This window comes from Mustela nivalis (assembly GCF_964662115.1).
Source record: "Mustela nivalis genome assembly, chromosome: 13".
NCBI lineage: Eukaryota > Metazoa > Chordata > Mammalia > Carnivora > Mustelidae > Mustela > Mustela nivalis.
In genome coordinates, this window is record NC_139032.1 from 58393121 (window position 1) to 58412164 (window position 19044).

The 19044-nt window shown below is 53.9% G+C and overlaps 1 protein-coding gene across 5 annotated transcripts in view; it reads right to left on the minus strand.

Moving 5' to 3' along the window:
- Nucleotides 1–1624: 1624 nt before the first annotated feature.
- Nucleotides 1625–19044, minus strand: part of TLN1 (talin 1) — a 32808-nt gene continuing 15388 nt past the window's right edge. For all 5 annotated transcript variants that reach the window (XM_082694708.1, XM_082694709.1, XM_082694706.1 and 2 more), the window contains 38 exons: nt 18755–18921; nt 17860–17988; nt 17558–17674; nt 17343–17456; nt 17018–17152; nt 16512–16640; nt 15799–15901; nt 15480–15688; nt 15002–15121; nt 14602–14799; nt 14259–14398; nt 13965–14058; nt 13771–13860; nt 13535–13657; nt 12060–12203; nt 11440–11601; nt 11068–11208; nt 10793–10974; nt 10464–10596; nt 10158–10259; nt 9899–10069; nt 9647–9796; nt 9438–9539; nt 9239–9358; nt 8351–8497; nt 8014–8180; nt 7721–7904; nt 7501–7626; nt 7283–7399; nt 4443–4628; nt 4201–4308; nt 3612–3717; nt 3273–3397; nt 3052–3177; nt 2862–2924; nt 2570–2752; nt 2303–2431; nt 1625–2198 (listed from right to left, as the gene is read on the minus strand). In XM_082694708.1, coding sequence (XP_082550834.1) covers nt 2073–2198; nt 2303–2431; nt 2570–2752; nt 2862–2924; nt 3052–3177; nt 3273–3397; nt 3612–3717; nt 4201–4308; nt 4443–4628; nt 7283–7399; nt 7501–7626; nt 7721–7904; nt 8014–8180; nt 8351–8497; nt 9239–9358; nt 9438–9539; nt 9647–9796; nt 9899–10069; nt 10158–10259; nt 10464–10596; nt 10793–10974; nt 11068–11208; nt 11440–11601; nt 12060–12203; nt 13535–13657; nt 13771–13860; nt 13965–14058; nt 14259–14398; nt 14602–14799; nt 15002–15121; nt 15480–15688; nt 15799–15901; nt 16512–16640; nt 17018–17152; nt 17343–17456; nt 17558–17674; nt 17860–17988; nt 18755–18921 — 5168 coding nt within the window. In that variant the 3' untranslated portion in view covers nt 1625–2072. The remainder of the gene's footprint in view (nt 2199–2302; nt 2432–2569; nt 2753–2861; nt 2925–3051; nt 3178–3272; nt 3398–3611; nt 3718–4200; nt 4309–4442; nt 4629–7282; nt 7400–7500; nt 7627–7720; nt 7905–8013; nt 8181–8350; nt 8498–9238; nt 9359–9437; nt 9540–9646; nt 9797–9898; nt 10070–10157; nt 10260–10463; nt 10597–10792; nt 10975–11067; nt 11209–11439; nt 11602–12059; nt 12204–13534; nt 13658–13770; nt 13861–13964; nt 14059–14258; nt 14399–14601; nt 14800–15001; nt 15122–15479; nt 15689–15798; nt 15902–16511; nt 16641–17017; nt 17153–17342; nt 17457–17557; nt 17675–17859; nt 17989–18754; nt 18922–19044) is intronic.

Here is a 19044-nt window from a genome sequence, read left to right on the forward strand (position 1 = left end):
AAAAAAAAAAAGAACTGCTGGTCTAATGGGTGTTCGAGGCTCTCCCCAGAAGGCTCCCTGAGGCATCTCGAGTAAGAGGTATGCGATTGGTCACAGTTCCTGAGAACACAGCAGGGAAGTGGCAGCAGGAGAAGCAGCTGTTCTGGGCTGATAGCTGGAGGGATTCAGACAGTCTGGACTACCACTTGTTGGGGAGGTTGTAGAAGGGATTTGAATGCTACGGTTCCCAACTCACGATGTTAGGACATTGAATCTGGGATGAGGGGGCCATAGTGGTATGCACTGGAGTTGCCAGGCCTCTGCGTCAGAGGTGATAATGCAGCTCTATTTTCCAGTGCTTAGCATGGGCATGGCTTAGCAAATATTGAATGAATTAATCATAGGGGACAGGAGCAATGGTAGGAAGTTGGCACTTTCCCTAATGGGCTGCTCTGAGGAGGACAAAGTAATTCCATCTACTTTAAACTTACTCTGATGGGATAGGAGTAGAAGATAGCTTTAATGTGAAATGCACCCAAGAATAGTAGTGGGTGATGTGTGTGTTTTACTTGGAAGGAGAGACAAGGAAATAATCTGGGCAACAGGGCTGGTTAAAGAATCATGCATGAGAATCATGACATGCCTGAGAGGACCGCCACCTGGTCCATGCCATGGGGGCAGGCGGGGGTAAACATGGAAGGAAGTGGAAACATCTCCCTCCCTGACCACTTCCCTCCACCTAACTCCAGATTAGCAGGGCAATTGGAATGGGGCTACCAGTACCTGCCTGGCCATGAGGGGAGCTGGGCCCCCAGATGAGGTCTTACACCAGGGTCAAGCTTTTTCAGTTCTTTTTCTTCGAGTGCTGTTCTAGGTCGGAGTAACAAGGCCTGAGAGGGCCTACAAGTGCCCCGTCAGCAGTGGAACCTACCTGATGCACCCTCGGGTTGGATTCTTTGCTTGTTAACAGCCTCGACCAGATCTGTGGTAATAGGTCTCTGAGACTCAGACACTTGTAACTTATAAGCTTATTCTTTTCCTCAAAACTGCTTTTTAAAACTTTGAATTTGATGGGGCACCTGGGTGGCTCAGTGGGTTAAGCCCCTGTCTTTGGCTCAGGTCATGGTCTCAGGGTCCTGGGATCAAGCCCTGCATCAGGCTCTCTGCTCAGGGGGGAGCCTGCTTCCCCTTCTCTCTCTGCCTGCCTCTCTGCCTACTTGTGATTTCTCTGTCAAATAAATAAATAAATATAATCTTAAAAAAACAAACAAACTTTGAATTTGGGCAGGAACTGGATTTGTTCAAATACTTTGAGCAGTTATGAAGAATAGAGTGTCCCTGGTAGCCACAAAGAGCAGTGGCAGCTGCTGTCCCAGCCAAAGAATGACACTTGGTGAGGCATAGGCACTGGCCGGTGTGCTAGGGGACAACAGGAATAGGACTTCTCAGCTTCCGAACTATGGTGACTTTGGGGATCTGGGTACAAGCAGAAAGAAGGGGCTGCAGGGGGCAGAATGCCACAATGTATCCCCAGCCCATTTCTGAGCCAGATGAAATTGGTGATAGAACTGAATCGCATTCTTTCCTCCACACCCTCTTTCCCTGAGGGGACTCCCCCACCTCCTCATAAAGCCAGGTAGAGGTGGCAGAAAGAATCACCTTTATTGGAGCATGACCTTTTTGGGGCTTACAACCCCGTGGCCCCCAAGGTAGCTGGGGGTGGGGGCAGACAGTATCAAAAAAGGAGGAGGAGAGAGCCAAGGCTGTGGGGACTGGCTAGCAGCTGTTGGCAGGGTGGAGCGGGCAGGAGCCCTGGCAGGTTCAGACTGAGGTATAGCGGCGTTAATACTCTTGGAGCGTTAATACTCTAGGGAGGGGCAGGCACTTAGGGGGCCCTAAGGCATGAATGAAGGCACTTGGAATCAGGGACGGGACAGGGGATGTGCAGCGGGACTGGGTGGACCAGGCCCAGGGTTTGGCAGGCACTTTGGGGAGTGCTGGGGTTGGGCGGGTGGGGCCCGACAGCCCAGAAGGCTTTGGTAGTGGCAGGCACAGTCTCTGGGCTGGGTCTGCATTAAACAGAAGCGGCTGCCCTAGTGCTCGTCCCGAAGCTCTGAAGGCAGGAACTTATACTGTTGTTGCCGAATCTGTGCCAGCTTCTTCCGCGCCTCTTCTAGCTCTCGTTCCTTCCGAAGCATCTCTTCCTGTGCGGCAATGATCTGAGGGATGGAGAGCAGGGGCTTGGTTTAGAAGTCTGTGCCTTAGGGTGTGGGGTCGCCGGGGCCCTGGTAGTGTCCTGTGGAGGGTTTAGGGCAAAGCTCACCTGGGCAATGCCTCCAACCATCTTCTCCTTCACCACCACTGTCTCATTCTCTTGGTCTTCAAAGGCTGCGGCCTTCTGTGCTGCCTTCACCAGGTTATCCGAGGCTCGCTTCACTGCATTGCCGGCAGCCTGTGCAGAGAGAAGGCAGCAGGAGGTTGGGAACTCAGCTGAGTGAGTCGCCCCACTCCCTCACAGAGAAGCACATGTTGGGGTAACAGTTTAAAGCAGCACAGCCCAAGGTACCATCAGATGGTCAGGGTTCCTCACCTGAAGTCGTTTCATTGCCTCCGAGTCCTGGTCGGCCTTGACCTTGCAGGCCACGAGGAGCTGGGCTGTGGAGGCGGCCACCTGCTTGGCTGAGGAGATGAGTTTCTCCTGGCTGGCGTGGCCTTGTACAGCCGCATTGGCGGCTTCACACAGATTGTTGGTGGCTGCAGCCACCATCCGGGCCTGAGGTGAGGAGGATTAGATTAGAATATGCCTCTTACCCTGGTCCTTCCCCTCTCCAGCCTTCTCAAGCCCCCCTAGTGGAGGGACCTAGTGGGTATTGTGTACTCACAGCAGATATGAGGCCTTGGGACCACTGCCCATCATCCAGTGCATTGGCTGGAATGGCGCCCACCTGTGGAGGAAAGAGGAGGGCCTACTCAGACCTGTGCTCTGCAGGGTATGTAAAAGCCCCCCATCAACTTGAGGATGGACAGCAAAGTGGCTGCTGGGCCCATTCTCCTTGGCGTCCAAGTACGTACCTTCCCTTGGGCCACCAGTTCCCTCTGGGCAGCCGATGCCGCCTTTACCAGGGCGCTGGTGGCTGCTGCGATGGACTTGGCAGCTTCTAGTATCTGCTCCTCAAAGTTTAGGGACTCATCTGCCTCCTACAACAGACAAGGGTTGTAGAGAGAGATGCAAAGTGAAGGTGGGGACACTCTGCCAGTAAGAGGGGCAGGAAGAGGGACAGGGGTGGACTGACTTTGGGTTTGGCCCGAGGCTTCAGCTGCTCCAGCTTTTTGGCTGCAGCCTCAATGGCGGCCGCAGCTCCCAGGAGCTCATTCTCAGCGATGACTGTGGGGTCCTCTGGGTCCACCCATTCTGTTCCTAGTGGGGTGAAGGGAGGAAGAAAAGGGTTAAGGCAGAGCAGGGAGGTCAGGAGCACTGGGCAACGTCGTTAGTATCACGAGCCCCTGGCACCTGTGGGGACTGTGGGCAGAGGCCAGCTCAGAGCAGCCCAAGCAGGAGGCAGAGATCTCCTTATGACAAGGGTGTCCTCCACCCCCCCACCTCCCCACCCCCACCTCTGGTCACTGCTTACCCTTCATGGCCTCTGCAGCCTGGATGAGCTCAGTGACTGAACCAGCCACACGCTTTGAGTGTCCCGTCAACTGCTGCTTCAGTTCTGGGCTTGGCTTCTGTAGAGTCTGGGGAAGAGGGGCCAGGGAGCAGGAAGCATCAGATCTTAGCTTCTACAAGGGCTAAGAAACAGCCCAACCGTGACCCCCACCCCCAGCCGGGACGGCTTACTACAGCCCTCAAACCCTAAGCGGCCCCACACTGCACACGTGGTGAAGACCATGGGGTGGTGTGTCACTCACCGGCTGACAAGGAGCAAGGAGAATGATGAAATGAGAAAGAAGAGACGACGAAGGTAGAGAAGGGGGCATTCAGGAGGGAAGAGAGGAGATAAGAGAAATGAAAAAGAAGAGGTGAGCGGGAAAACCAAAGATGCTAAGAATGATGGGACCCCAGTGGAAGGGAGGCTTGGGAATGAGAACAGATTTGGGAAATAGAAAGTGGGGTGGGAAGATGTGAACGAACAAATCAAGATCTGGGTGAGAAGCACACAGGGAGAGGACCTTATTCAGGGAAGCTGGTGGGAAGCAGAACACACCCGCCTTCCTTACCAGCAGCACGTGGTCCAGCAGCTCCAGGTAGCCATTGGCACACTCCCGGCCATAGTGCAGGGCCCGAAGCCGCACATCAGGGGCCACTTCTGGGTGGTAAGCTGCTTCCTAACCCACAGAGTTAGCGTTAGGATCCCAAAGAGCTCCAGGCCCCCAGAGCCCCTCCCCTTTCTCACCTCCCATGCTCTGCCCTAAAGCTGCCACACTGCCTCAGACTTCTACCTTGCTATCGGGGTTTCTACCTTGCAAGCCCGAAGCATATCTGCGATAGCGCGACGACTCAGATTAGCTGTGGCAATGACGTCCTCCTGGCGACAGGAGTTGCCAGCCGCAACAGCCTTGGCTGTTGCCATGGTGATACCCTTGGTCATGCGAATAAAATCTTCTGGGGTGGAGGTCTTTGCAGGTGGCTCTGGGGAACAGAAGACCTGTTGGGGGTCGAACAAGAAGAAAAATTATACAGTGAGTGAGACTTAAGACAGTGTAGCCCTCTACTTATATAATCTGGTCCATTCATCCACGGAATTGATAACATGCATTCACTGAGTACTTATTGTATATCAGGTCCTTGGAGGAGTTTACACATCATAGTTAATGTAAGACTGCTGAGTCATTTCTGACCGAAGTGATTGGGGAGAGTTTATTTGTTTGAAATTTAAACAAATTAAATTTGTTTGAACTGGCTCTTTATTCCTAAACTATAGAGAAGCCTTGAAGGGGGTGAGTGGCAGAGGTGGGGCAAGGGGCTGGGTCTTAAGAGACCTAGATAACAGGCGGGCATTTTCGGTAGACAGGGGGCCACGAATAACCAGGATGTCAAGTGAGAGAGTATCAAGAAATGTTCTAGAATTATAGGGATGGTGGAGAAAAGGTTGTTGGGGCCTTGACTATCGGACCAAGAACCTTAGAATTTTACATAATAAGTAAAAAAAATATTTTGATGTACGTATTTATCTAGCAAATTATTACAAGTCAGCAGGTGGTAGATTCTGTGTGAGGTGCTAGGAGTGTAGTGAGGAATAGATGAGACAAGGCCCTTGTTCTCATGAAGTTTACACTATTATTTTCAACAGACAGTAAACAGGTAAACAAGCAGAAAAATGAAAGACTAAGCAGGACTGTGAAGGAAAAAAAGAGTGCTGTGCTGAGAAATAAAAATGTGGTCCATAAATAAATAAAATTTCTCTTAAAAAAAAAAAAAAATAGGTGGCTCGGTGGGTTAAGTGCCTGCCTTCAGCTCAGGTCATGATCCTTGTGTCTTGGGACTGAGTCCTGCATTGGGCTTCCTGCTCAGTGGAGAATATGCTTTTCTCTCTGCCTGCCACTCCCTCTATATTGTGCTTTCCCTCTCTCTGGCAAATAAATAAATAAAACTTAAAAAAAAAAAGAAAAAGAAAAATCAGATCCTTTCTCAGACAGGTGGCTGGGGAAGCCTCTCTGAGGAAAGGGCTTTTTTAGATTTTAAGATTTTATTTTTTTTAAAGTAATCTCTACACCCAAAGTGGGGCTCAAACTCACAGCCCTGAAATCAAGCGTTGCATGTTCCACCGATTGAGCCAGCCAGGCGCCTCTAAGGAGAGGACATTTAAGCTGCAGCCTGAAAGACTGGAAGAAGCCAGATATTCAAAAAGCTGGAGTAAAGCAAGTGCAAGGGCCTGCAGCAGGCAGGGAGGGACAGAGTGCAGGGACTGGGGCTTTGCAAGGGGGAAGGGCGGGATGAGCAGATGGGGTAGGTTGGAAGGAGCTATCGGGCTTGGAAGGCAATGGTAAGGAGTGTGGATTTTGCCTTAGACACCAGGACACTCACTAAAGGGTTTTAATCAGTGAAGTGACATAACTTGGTTTACATTCTAAGGCTCTTGTGTACAGAGAGCACATCAGAGGGGTGAGGGAGGGGGCGGAGCAGATGGAGGCTGTGGTATAAATATACCAAAGGACTGGTGATGGTCTGGACAGGTGGAGGTGGTGGGGATGGGGAAAAGAGAAAATGAGAGCCACTGGGAGGGAGTGCTGACACGTCCTGGCAATGCGCTTAGATGTGAGCAACGAGAGAAAAATGACCATTACAGCTATATTCCTGCCTTTAGGATCTGAGTTATTAAAATGTGCCACTGACCGAGAAGGGAAAGGCGAGAGAATGATCAGGTTTGGGAGGCAAAAGTTAAGAGTTTTAGTTTGGGCATCGCCAAAGACCGTATCAGAAAGATGAATTCAGAAATGAGCGAGATGCGAATGGCAGTGACCGAAGGCTAGCAGAGTCCCAAGCAGAAAACCCGCAGCAGTCACAGTGAGGGAGAGTGGGTGAGAATCCCAACCACGGTGCCCACAGCGGGGACAGGAAAGGAGGGCGCTGGGAGGACAAGCAATGGTCCAGATCGGGGAATGAGACCAGGAAGTTGCAGGTGACTGAAGGGACTCTGCACAGCTGGAGGTGGCTACCACTGAAAGAGGAAGTGGCTTGCTGGCCAGAAGTGGGGGAGGCCTGGCATTGGGTGGTCCATCAGGCAGTGGATAATAACTAAACTCAGAACTGAAGTCAACTTGCTAGAGAATGCCCGTGGAAGTGGTTAAACTTGCCAAAGTAGAGGACAGAGAAAGCAGGTGATTTGCACCAGTTTGGGCCAGCCTTGGCACGTGCTAGGCCGAAGGTGGCTGGCTGATGCCATGGAAGATGTGCTGGAGAAGTGAGACAAAAGCTGCTGTCAGGAGACCCGAGGAAGAGAAAATTCCAGAGAGGCTTGTTCACCAAGTCAGATGATTTTGAAATGTCTGAAGAAGATGACGGCCAAGAAGAGGCCACTGAATGTGGCAGCTTGGAGGACCCAGGTGGCGGGGAAAGCAGGAGGGTGGGAGAAGGCAGGTAGGTGTTAAATGCTAACAACTGAGAAGCAGGCAAGGAGGGGACAGACATCAGCGTGGCTCACTTAAGTGTGGCAAAAAAAAAAAAAAAAAAAGTGTGGCAGTGCACGAGGAGAATGAGTGTGACTGTTTACATGTCTGTGGAAATATGTGAAATACAGATTCACAGTGTGTCACAATCCCTCTCAGACCCAAGTCCCTGGTGCCCCAGACCCTCGCTCACCGCCAGCTCCTGCCGTATGTGTTCTGTGGTTGCCTCCAGGGCCCGTGTGCCTTTGGTGGCCTCATCTTCCACGGCTTTCACGGTCTTGAGCAGCGATGTCACATTGGTCACCATCACCTGTGGGCATCCGAGGTGTTGGACAGTGGGTCATGTTAAGGAAGTGGAGGCAGCACAGCCAGCCGCCCCCACTCCTGATATTGCGCTCCTTCCCCTCCAACCTTGGCCGAGTTCTTGAGCTGCCACACAGCAGGGTCGTCCCCAACTTTGCCCGCTGCAGCCTTTGTTGCACTGATGAGGTCTCCCAGGGCTTTGGCCACATCTTTCACTGCGTTGATCAGCACCACCTGCACGAGAGAGCAGAGGCTCCGGTCTGTGGGAAGGAACGGGCGAACAGGTGGTGACTGGGTCTGGCCAGAAGTAGGGGCGTCAGGTGGGTACCTGAGTCTCAGGGTCCTCGGCTCCCAAGCTGGCTGCGCCCAGCTTGACCACGTCGGCGAGGCGGGTGATGGTGGCCACAGAGGACTGGGCAGCCTGTGCTAACTTCTCCTGGCTCCCGGCCGCGTTCTGCACCAGGACCTTGGTGTCTTCTACCAACACCTTTGCAGTCTTCAGAATGCCCTCCCTGAGGGAGGGCCCAACTCAGTCAGCCCTTCACAGACCTCCCCTAGCTCCTCCAGCCTCTTCTGGCCCCACAACCCACCCTGCATCTGGAGGCCCAGTTCCCTCCTCACCGGTGGTCAGCGAAAGTCTCGGCTCCCTCACGATTGAGGGTGCCAGCGGTAGCGAACATGATGGTAGTGTCGAGGTCAGCGATGATGCCGGACACTGCGCTGGCGGCCGTGATGCAGGCCTGTGTGCCCCGATTCCCAGCCTGGAGTGCAGCCAGCACGTGGGAGACCTGGGGGAGGAAAGGAACATGGTGACTCTAGTCAGTGCCTTATGGAAGAGGAAGGTCATTGGTGCTGGGGAGATGGGATGGAGGAGGGGGCTGGGAAGATAGGAAGAGGATGGGAAGGGTCACAGGGTTGGGGAGCCAGGGCCCCAGTCCACAGTGATGAGCTCAGTCACCTTCTCGGAGACTCTCCGGGCACACTCTATGAGCTCCTTCTTGGTGTAGGCGTCGCTGGGGCTGCACTGCAGGGCGCCTGCCTTGGTAACCAGAGCGGCACAACCGTGCCCCAGCTCCTGCACACGGTGCTTGATGTGGGCACCTATCTGTGGGCGGATGGGAAAGGGAAAGGGGCTTTACAAAAAGCACTCAGGGACCTCCATTGTGCTTGGAGGAGTCACGAAGGACCTAGCAGAACATGCATCGTAGACGAAAAGGGCAGTGAGAAAAAGTGCCCAGCACGCAGATTTCCTGTTTCATATCCTTCAGGCAGGAGGTCACCTCCTACACATGGAAAATAATAGCATGTAGGCACCAACTGGTGAGGATTATGTTAAGCACAGTGAGGAGGTGGGGAAGAAGCACTTTATGCTGGGGTATTTGAATCAGAGGGCCACGGATTACAATTTGGCCTGGATGTGGAGGGGTATGAGGCTGGGGATTAGGTGTGGTAGTAAGATCCAATTACTTGCTTTCTTGGAAAGCCGGGAGCTTAGGGAAGGAAGAACTTCATGGGCCTGCAACAGGGAAGAACTAAGAGGAGATTACAGACCTGCAGAATAGCAGAGAAGCAGCCACAGTCCCAGAGGGATGTTGGCAGACCAGGAAAGCTCTAGATTGTCGGCTGTCTCCTCTACCCCTGTGACTTTGATCCTGTCCCTACACGATCCCTGATCACTCTTTAGCAGAGTGGCCCTGAGGGGATGTTCCCCTTTCTTAAAGGCGGCTAGACAGAATAAGGGTGGGATGACCCCAGAGGCTGACCTGATGGGGACAAGGGGCCTGCCACTGGGATTTTCTACGAGGGGCAGGGGGCAGGCCTTCATGGCAGCTGCCCCCACGTTTACCTCTTCATTCTCAGCAGCCACAGCTGCAGGCTTGGCCTGGGAGGCCAGGCGGCCATAGTCACTGGTCAGCTGGTTAGCAAGAGGGCCAAGCTCTTCAGGGCTGGTGTTTGACTTGGTTACCTGGTGACAACAGAAGAAGTAAAGTTATGCCTACACTAAGCTCCCCAGGGGTAGCCTTGTTATACTCTCCCAAACTCACCATCTCTTGAACGGTGACAGCAATGGCCTTGGCTGTCCGCACCATAGTTGTCTGGTAATCCACAAAAGAACCTTCTGGTTCACCCATTGGTCCTTCGTCTAGCTGAGGGTTCGGATTAGGGAAGGAGAAAGATTATCAGGGTCTCTGACACTGAGCTCAGGGGCCCTGACTCAGGGGGCCTCTGACCACAGGCACCCCAGGACTCTAACCTGGTTGATGGCCTGGGTGATGGAGTCCACCATGCCGCCAACCACCCCAGCAGCACTGGCTGCCTCATTGAGGGTTGTTGTCAGGTCCTCTACAGCCTCTGTCATCATCTGCACAGCCTCCTCCAGGGCCTCCTGGGTGTGAGCCGCTTGCTGCGGGGGCAGAGCGAGTGAGTGGGGCGGGGGGGGGGGCTATGGTGTTCCTGCTTCTCTGACCTCTTCCTAGTAGCAGCCCCTCCCTCCCACTCCTGGTACCTTGGGGTTCCCGCCAGCCTCCTTGGCTGTGTATAGCAATTGCAAGGCTGACTCGGCCAAGGTTTTAGTCTGGTCCAGGAGCGCCATCTGCTGCGGGTGGCTCAGGGTCTTGGAGGCAGCACCCACCGCAGCCAGGGTGAGAGGCTCAAAGTACTGGGCCATCTGGGACACCTGAGGCGAGGGGTTTGAGTGGAGGTCAGCTGCGCCAGGAACACTCGCTTGCCCTGCCCTGGAACTCCCCACTTGTCTCTCCAGGTACCTTGTGTCCCAGCTGGGAGGCTTCAGCCCGTGCAGCACTGGCCAGTGGCTCGATAAGGTGGGAGATCTCCTGCACTGCAGTGAGCATCTGAGTGTGCAAGGCCTGGGAGAGAAGCGAATTTGAGCCCTGACCGCGACCTGGAACAGGGCCTGCTACTTCTTTCCATACTGAACTCACCACCCTGGGCATGTTCCTCCCAAACCCTTGACGTCTCTGTGAGGCGCACTCCCGGATTCCCCCATCCTTCTCCAGTCTGCCATCTCTCTTCTCAGAGGCAAGCTTTCATATAACCCATTTCCCCCTTACCTCTTGAGAGATTCCCTCCCGGGGAGCAAGCTGTTGGCTGACTGCAGCGAGGGAAGCCTGGTCTAGGTCCCGCAGACAGCTGTTCAGAGCTGCAATGGCTGTCTCGCACTCCAGCTGCCCTGGAGCCTTGTCCCTGTGGACACATCATAGGCTCCCACACCAAGAACAGTCCTTGAAAACAAGGCTAGTCTAGCTTTTCCCATATCCCCCAAATCTTGGACAACAGATCTCCTCCAACACTATCCCATCTAATTGCACTACCCATCCTCCCCGCCGTTCCGCTACTGTGTATGTTCCTGAGTCACGTTGGTTCTCTACCCCTGCAATACCTCATGCTTGTAATGAGCTTCTTGATGGAGTCTGAGACGGTCCGGGAGTGGCCAGCCAGCACCGACCAGCGTGGGGGGTCCCGGGGATTGACTGCAAGTGCCCGGGCTGTCTGGATTAGGCCTCCGGCACTCTCCAGCATTGTTTTGGCAGAGATCACAATGGGCTCCATGGCAGCCCGGCCCTGGGGCGAGAGGAGGCAGGGAGGGGAGTCTCAAGACTCCTGCAAAGATGAGGGGGCAGCCGGCCCATCGGTTCTCCCTTCACACCGCCTCACCTCAGGGCTGATCTGGGCAGGGATGCTGGAGAACTCAGGGTTGGATGCAAAGGCACTCAGATTGTCCACAGCCTCCAACAGAGGGGCTGTTGCTGCTCGGCACTGGGCACGGTTCTCTTCTGTGAAAGCTCCGTCAAGTGCCTGGAAGTAGGAGTGACAGGCCCTCAGGACTGACTGCAGGCGAAGGAGGCAAAGGCCAGCTCTCCTGGGCTGGGGGCATGGGGAGAGGCTGGGGATGACCAGATTGGACACAAAAGGGCTTGGGCTCAGGCAGATGGGCTGTGGCCAAAGGCCTCAGGGACTGATGTAGGGACTAGGGGACAGGAGACAGGACAGGTCAGAGGGAGGCTGGGAATTTCAAAAACTGACAACCTTGATAGTCTTGACAAGATTGGCTGTGCTGTTGGCCACCTCCTTGGCCGACTGTACGAATTGGCGCTTGGCAGTAGGATTGGCGGTTCGAGCAGAGGCCAGGCGGCAGCTGTTACACAACGCAGAGGTGTGCTTGGCCACGATGGTGGCTGCGGAGAGCACCTGTGGAGACAAGACACGTGGCAGAGCCACCCTGAGGGCAGGAAGGAAGTGTACACACCTAGGCGGGAGCCTACTGAGGGCTGGGGGAGGGAGAGCAAGACCTCTGGAAGTCTAATTAGGAAAGACGGAGTCACCTGAGAAGTGAAGATTTGGGAGACAGAGATACCCAAAGATGAACAGGGTGTCGGAAGGGGGAGATGGAAGACAGACACGCTGATGGAGAAGCTGCAGGAGGGTAAGGAAGAGAGTGAACTCAAACAGCTACAGAGAAGTTCTGAACTTAAAAGTAACTAAGAGTGACAAGAAACATGGCAGGAAAAGACAATCACCCCTGGAGAAGCTGTGTGTGGAAGGTCAGAGATGCACCCCCCACATCTCCCACAACTCTCTCGGGCCAGTCCATCCTGGCCAGGCACCGTTTCACAGTCTTGCCCATAGTACCTGCTCCCTTAAGTTACCTGGGCCTGCGTACAGCCAGGCTCCCCCAGACTCTGACAGGCCATCTGAATTGCCTGGTTTGCACGGGCGAACTGCGTGGGCTCCACCAGTCCTTGCTGCCCAGCTTGGCTGTTGGGATCAGAGACCCCCACCAGATATGCAGCCTGGAGAGAGAGAGGGGTGAAGGTGGGGTGAGGAAGAAAGACTGTCTCTCAGTGGACAGCCTAGTGACAGTGGGGACAAGAGAGTAGGGGTAAGTTTGGTAGCCAGGGTCCTATGTGAGTGGTGGTATATTAACAAATAATAGTAACACTACAAAAAAGGGGAAAAACCTCTCCTGCTTTGTTAAATGTGTTTGAACATTTCAGAAGGTTAAAAGATTAAAAGAGTAAAAAAGAAAAAAAAGGAAAACCACATGGTAAGGGTTTTGTTTTGTGTTTTTTAAAAGATTTTTCTCATGTATTTGGCAGAGAGAAAGAGTCAGAGAGGAACGTAAGCAGAGGCAGAGGGAGAGGGAGAAGCAGGCCTCGATCCCAGGACCCTGGGATCATGACCCGACCCAAAGGCAGATACCCAATGACTGAACCACCCAGGTGCCCCACATGGTAAGGATTTCATTAGACTTCTGTGTAGATGTGTATCTGGGGACCAAAAGGTAAAAAGTACTCCTTACTTAAGTAGAAGTCAAAAAGGTTTGAAAACAACCCTGGCATGCACATACATGTGGCACACACGCAAAGCCCCTCTGCAAGAGTTCAAAACCTGTGCAGGTTGTTAGGGTCACTGTATTTTCAACACCTCCAAGCTTCAGGGATTTGGAGAGGGAGAGGATGGCTATAATGGCTGCCAATGATTTTTTATGATTAGAAGACCATCAGAAGGTTTGATTTATACTTCAACGCGTGGTCACTCTGCTTGTTCCTCTTTATGCTTTTCCAGAAGTAAGTCACACCATATAGAATAGGCCACCCAACAGAACAGGGCAAAGGGAGGTCATGGAGACTGGGGGAGCAGGCCAGAAGGTTTTCAGGAAAACAGTCTGAGATGAACTCTCGAGCCGGTCTGCCTTAAGGGTTCATGTACTAAAAGCAAAATACTCACAGCTAACAGATTATTTTATATTTCATAATTGTATAAAAAGGCAAAGCTAAGTGGTGACTCAATTAACTGGAAATGTAGTTTCTGGTACTAGAGACTGTGAAAAAGGATGTGCATATGCTAATCAGCATATACCAAGAAAGCCAGGGCTGGACAAGGGCCCATGACTGGAGGGTGTCATCATAGCCCAAGGTACCAGGGGTTCAGGGAGAACAGCGACCAGTACTATTGGTACTCTGTGGTTGCTGACAAACATCTCCACTGAGGAGGGGAAAGAAACTCAGTTTCCACAGAGCTGGTTTTGCATACATCACTTCTTGGTTATCTACAGGAGCGTCAGGCTGTGGAGGAGGAGGGAAAGCAGGGGAAGGTTCAGGGACCATTGCAGGGGAATAACCTGTGCAGCTGCCTCGGTGAAGCCACAGAGGGCCTTGGAGGCTGTGGCGATTGCTTCCCCGAACTCTGGCAAGTTCCCGTTCTTGGCGTTTTGGGAGATGCCAGTCATGGCCTCACCCAGTACCTGAGGAACAGAGGCTGTCAGAAGAGTCTGCCCCTATCCTCAGAGGGTCAGAGGAGCCCTGGTTCACCCCATCTTCCTGCCCCCTGCCCTCCTGGGCCCCTTACTGCATTTACCTTTGAGTTCTCCATCACACTGTCTAGGCAGCCGAAGTAGGACATGTCATTGATGGGCTGGACTGGGTTCTCTAGGAGTTCCCGGACAGTCTGTACAGGGGGAGGACAAAGTAGGACTCAAGACACCTCCTTCCCCGCCTAAACCCAGAATACCTTCCTCAGCCTCCACACCACTCAGCCTGCCAAGTGCCCACCTCCAGTTCCCGCAGGGCATTGTCGCACTCTTTCTGGCCCGGCGCCTGCTGGGTACACATGGTGATGAGCTGGTTGATGCTGTCAGTCACCGCCCTGGGAGGAACAGGAAGTGGAGTGGATGCATGCACAGGTCATCGTAGAGGACCCAGTTTTGGGTCCTCTATGCATGTGAAGTGTCTATTTCTCTTCTGTGTGTAACTACTCCTAAGTTGGGGCTTCTCATGAAATGTTCCCCCCACCCCCGCCCCAGTCTCTTCAACACTGCAGGGCTGGGCTTCCCAGTTCCTACTTACCGGGCAGCTGCAGCCAGCTGACTCTTGAGGTTGGGGGCAGCAGGGTCTGTGGACAGGGCCTTGGCAGCCAGAAGGAGTTTGCTTGAAGACATAGAGATACCCTTCAAGTTGGACACGACCTGGGCCCGGTCCTCCTGGCTCTGTTGAAGGTGAAAAGGTCAACACATTGTCCAGTCAGTCCTTTCTTATCTGTCTCTAAAGGGGCTCTTCTGTCCCAAACACTCAAATGTTGCTAGAGACTAGGGAGGGGCCGGGGGAGAGGGGAAGAAGGCAGGCAGAGGTCAGGACTGAGTGGTCACACAGGCACCACTCGGCCCGAGCCAGACCCTGTGCCTTTTCATACCGGGGCCTGTCCAGCCATCTCCACACCAGCTTCCAGGAAGGTGCTGAAGTCCTGTCCAAATCGACCCGAGGCTCGAGCCAAGTCCTGGGGGGTTCCCCGAGATGCCTGTACCAGTTCTGTGGCTGCCTGATTCAGCCCAGCAGCAGCCTCATTCAACCGGCTCTGAGCTTCTTGAAACGTCCCGGTACTGGGGGGAAGCTGCAGGGTCAGAAGGTCAGGAAGTCAGAAGTGAGCATGGGGAACGATGCGAGGGAGAGTTTGGTCAAGGAGTTCTGGGAGGTGGGCACAGAGCCTGCGAGTACTGAAAGAGGGTAAATCTGGGAAGTCAAGGTCAAGGAGAGGTCTAAAGGTTGGGAATTCTTCTGCTCCTACGTGCCCCCCACACCCTTGGTCTTCCTACCGAGTCACTCAGGAGTCGCTTGCTGGCGTCTCCCACTGCTCGCAGGGCATTGTCCACATCTCGCTGGCCAGGCAGGCAGCTGACACAGCGGTTCAGGGCCTGGGTCACTGCTTTAGCCACCTGAGGTGGAAAAGGAGACAGGCGTTGCCAAAATGGAAACAATTTGGGAGAGCCCCTCCTCCACTCATGGGGACATGTCCTACTGCCTCCAAAAGTGAAGAGGAAAGGAAGGGGATGTGCAGCCAAAGGGGCTGAAGTTAAGGTGTCAAGTGATAGTGATCAAACTGTCTCGAACCCAGTGTTCAGTGAGGCCCCTGCCTCAGGCTGACTGAGACCCTCCTCCCAATACTGAGGGAAACAATGGAATTCAGACAGGAGTTGTCAGGAGCAGACCTGGGAAGGGGCCTATCAGTGTGGATGAGACTCAGCACCAGTCAGGCTGGGCCATGGGGTAAGTGGCCTCTTCCCCAGACCTGACCTGGGCAAGCCGCTGCTGGCTCTCAGGGTCCCCGGGATGGCCGGCTGCCTTTTTTGCTTCCTCGATGAGGCTGCTGGCCTTGTCCAGAACGTCGCTGGCGGTGTCAAGCACAATGGCCTGCACTGCAGGATCTGATGTCAGGGCAGCTACACCCCGAGCGGCCTGGGCCAGGGATCGCAGCCCACCTGCCACGTCCCGAGCTGCGATTCCTGGGCAGATGAAGGGAAAAGGTGCCTTTACTGCCAGGCTTCAATCCCCACAGCTTCCTTGGTTAGCGCCATCCCTCCTTCAGCTCCTGTTCCCCTGCCCCTCCACATACCTGCATAATTCTCATTGCCCTGGGCGACCTCCCCCAGCAGCTGGGCAATGGCAGAGCTCACTGCTTTGGTGCTGTTACCCAGGTCCTGGGCACATTTCTCCATCTAGGGATGAGGTGGGAGACTCAGGGGCAGAAAGACCTGGGAAATGGGACCTTGAGAAGCTAGTTGGGATCAGCTGGCAGTTTATTTATTTTTTTATATTTTTTATTTTTTAAAGATTTTATTTATTTATTTGACAGAGAGAGACCAAGCAGGCAGAGAGGTAGGGAGAGAGAGAGAGGAGGAAGCAGGCTCCCTGCCAAGCAGAGAGCCCGATGTGGGACTCGATCGATCCCAGGACCCTGAGATCATGACCTGAGCAGAAGGCAGAGGCTTAACCCACTGAGCCACCCAGGCGCCCCCAGCTGGCAGTTTAAATGAAGGTTTTGGGTAGCTCTGGAGTGCAGGTGGGAAAAAAAACCTCAGCGTTTAATTAGAATGAGGTTTTTTTTTTTTTTTAATAAGATTTTATTTATTTATTTGACAGAGAGAAAGAGTGAGAGAGTGTACACAAGCAGGGGATGCAGCAGGCAGAGGGAGAAGCAGCTTCCCGCTGAGCAAGGAGCCCGATGTAGGGCTCGATCCCAGGACCTTTGGATTATGACATGAGCCGAAGGCAGATGCTTAACTGACTGAGCCACCCAGGCACCCAAGAAGTATTAAGAATACTTACAGTCTCTCCGGGTAAGGGTTTAAGCTTGCCATCTCGAGCTGCTGCCTTCACTTCCTGCAGGTCTCTCTCTAGATTCTGCACCACACTTAGGGCAGAATCCATCTCCAGAGGTCCACATGCTTCCTGAGCCTACAATGATAAGGGGTTTTGGATACAGGAGGTACTGCTGTGTCTCAGGGATACCCCAGGTTACACAATTACCCATTTGAGGTGGTTCTGCAGACTCCCCATCATCCCAGAACTCCACCCTCATTTTCTTTCTTTCTTTCTTTTTTTTTTTTTAAGATTTACTTATTTGAGAAAGAGAGCATACACATAGGCATGCACACACGGCAGGGAGGGAGAGAGAAACTTAAGCAGACTTTGCACTGAGCATGGAGCCTGACATGGGGCCTGATCTCATGAGCCTGAGATCATGATCTGAGCCGAAATCAGGAGTCAGATGCTTAACTGACTGTGCCCTGGGCGCTCCTCCCCTCACTTTCCAAAGCCGCCAGCTCCCATACCTTCTGGGCAGCGGTGCGAAGTTCCGCCAAGGCGGTACCAAGATTTTTAGCACACTGACTCAGCTGCATGGCCGAAGCCTGGTCCTGGATTGTTGGCACTGATGCCTTCGCAGCGGCCACCATCTTCCCACCTGGCTGTTGGGGAACAGAGAGCAGATGAATGTACGATCTGCTTGGGTACATGGACTGATGCTGGTGAGGGCATTCGGACTGCTGTGGCTCCATCCGGGAAGGAGCCTATTGGCGGAGCTTTACACTGTAGGTGATCTTGGGAGCTCACAGGGTGGGAAGAGTCTTGTCTGAGAGGTGGGAGAGGGTGCCTTGCCTGCAGAAAGCTCTGGCTTGCAGCAATAAGGGCCAGCTGAGCACTGGGACTGTCAGGCTGAGCCTGGCTCCCTCGGACGCCCTGCACCAGCAGTGGAATTTGTTCTGCCACAGCCTGTGGGGGAAAACATCATGAGAGCTGCCTTGCCACAGACTGGGGGTGGGGAGGGGAGTCCCTCCTCCCACACCTCCTCACCACCTCCCACTGAGTCTCACCTTGCAGCTCTGCACCAGCAGTGGCTGGGGACCGGCAGAGGCCTTGGGGGTGGAGCCTACGTGCTGGGCTGCAGCGATGGTCTGTGTGGCTGAGGCCGCAGCCTGCTTGGCTGCGTGCTGTGAGGACAGAGCATTAGGACAAGGCCCAGGCAGTGCCCTACTCGGCCTCTGGCCCACCCTGGCTGTGCTAGCCCACGAGGAGATACTGCTCAAGTCTCTCTCTGTACGTTCCTCCCTCCCACTGTCATTCATTCCTCCCATGGCGCCCACACCCTTGCTCCACGTTCCCCTCCCAGCCTCACCTCCAGGCGCTGTACCAGCTTCTTCTTGATGGCATTCTGAGCAGCCGCGTTGGTTGCCATGCGCAGCCCCTCAGCCGCTTCCCGCAGCCGCTGCTGCTGCTCCTCACTGTCAGGGTGGGCAGCTGCTCCCTGAGAGAAGTGGAAAGACACTCCTCACTCACTGTCCCTGTGCACCCCAAATAAGCTCTGCTCGGACCCCTCCAGACTCAAACATTTTCCTCAAGTCATTTCTAACTCTCCGCGCTAAATGTAACTGCAGCTGAGATGAGCTGCCTCGGGCAGGCAAAAGGGTGGTGTAGGGGGGCCCTGGATTCCCTTTGGACCCTCTTTAGGTGGAACTATTGCTTCTGTCCCTCTTGGGGGAAGGAGCCATGTGTCTTTCCCTACTCCCCACAAGATGCCACTAGCAAATGGGGGTGAGGGGGGCTCTCTGGGATGGGGTGGGGACAAAGTTTAGATCTGGGATCTCAAAAACCACATCAGGGGACCTGGTTATTCCTGCGAGCTGAAGAATGCCACAGCCCAGGGAGTGTGAGAGCTTCCTGGCTTCTTCCTGACAGTCTTCTGCACCCTGTGTCCGTGTCCCCCTGCCTTGCTGAGGACTGAATGCTTCTGTGCATTCCCAGGAGAGACCAGGAAGCGGGTAGCAAAGTAGGAGAAAGTAAGGACAACAGACTTTGGACTTGGAGGAAGAAAAAGGGGCAGCAGCATGCTAGCGCGAAGCCTGGGCCGCCATCCACTGGATGCCTGGGGTGCATTTACTTCTTGAGCGCTTCTCTTTGTTCTCATGTATTCCCTGCTTTTCCTGGGTCTCTTCCATCAGGAAAGGGTGACCCCTCTGGACCTTTCTACTTCCTTTCAGGTCTCAATCAGGGATTGTGCACAGGCTTTGTACCTTGGCAGCCTCCACCATCTTGGCCGTGGCATCAGCGAGGATCTTAGCGGCGCTTAATAGCTTTCGGGAATTCTCCAGGTCGCTCTCCCCCTCAGCATCGGCCTTGATGGCATTGACCAGGTCAGAGGTGGCTTGGGCTAGGATGCGGGCCTGTCGTACCATCTCACCTGAGAGGACAGGACACAGACAGGTAAGGAAGCCTGAGACACTGCAAGGGTGCTAGGGGTGGGGGGAAAGGGTACAGACAAGGTAGACCGTGCTCTTGAGAAGAGTTAAAGAGACACAAAGGT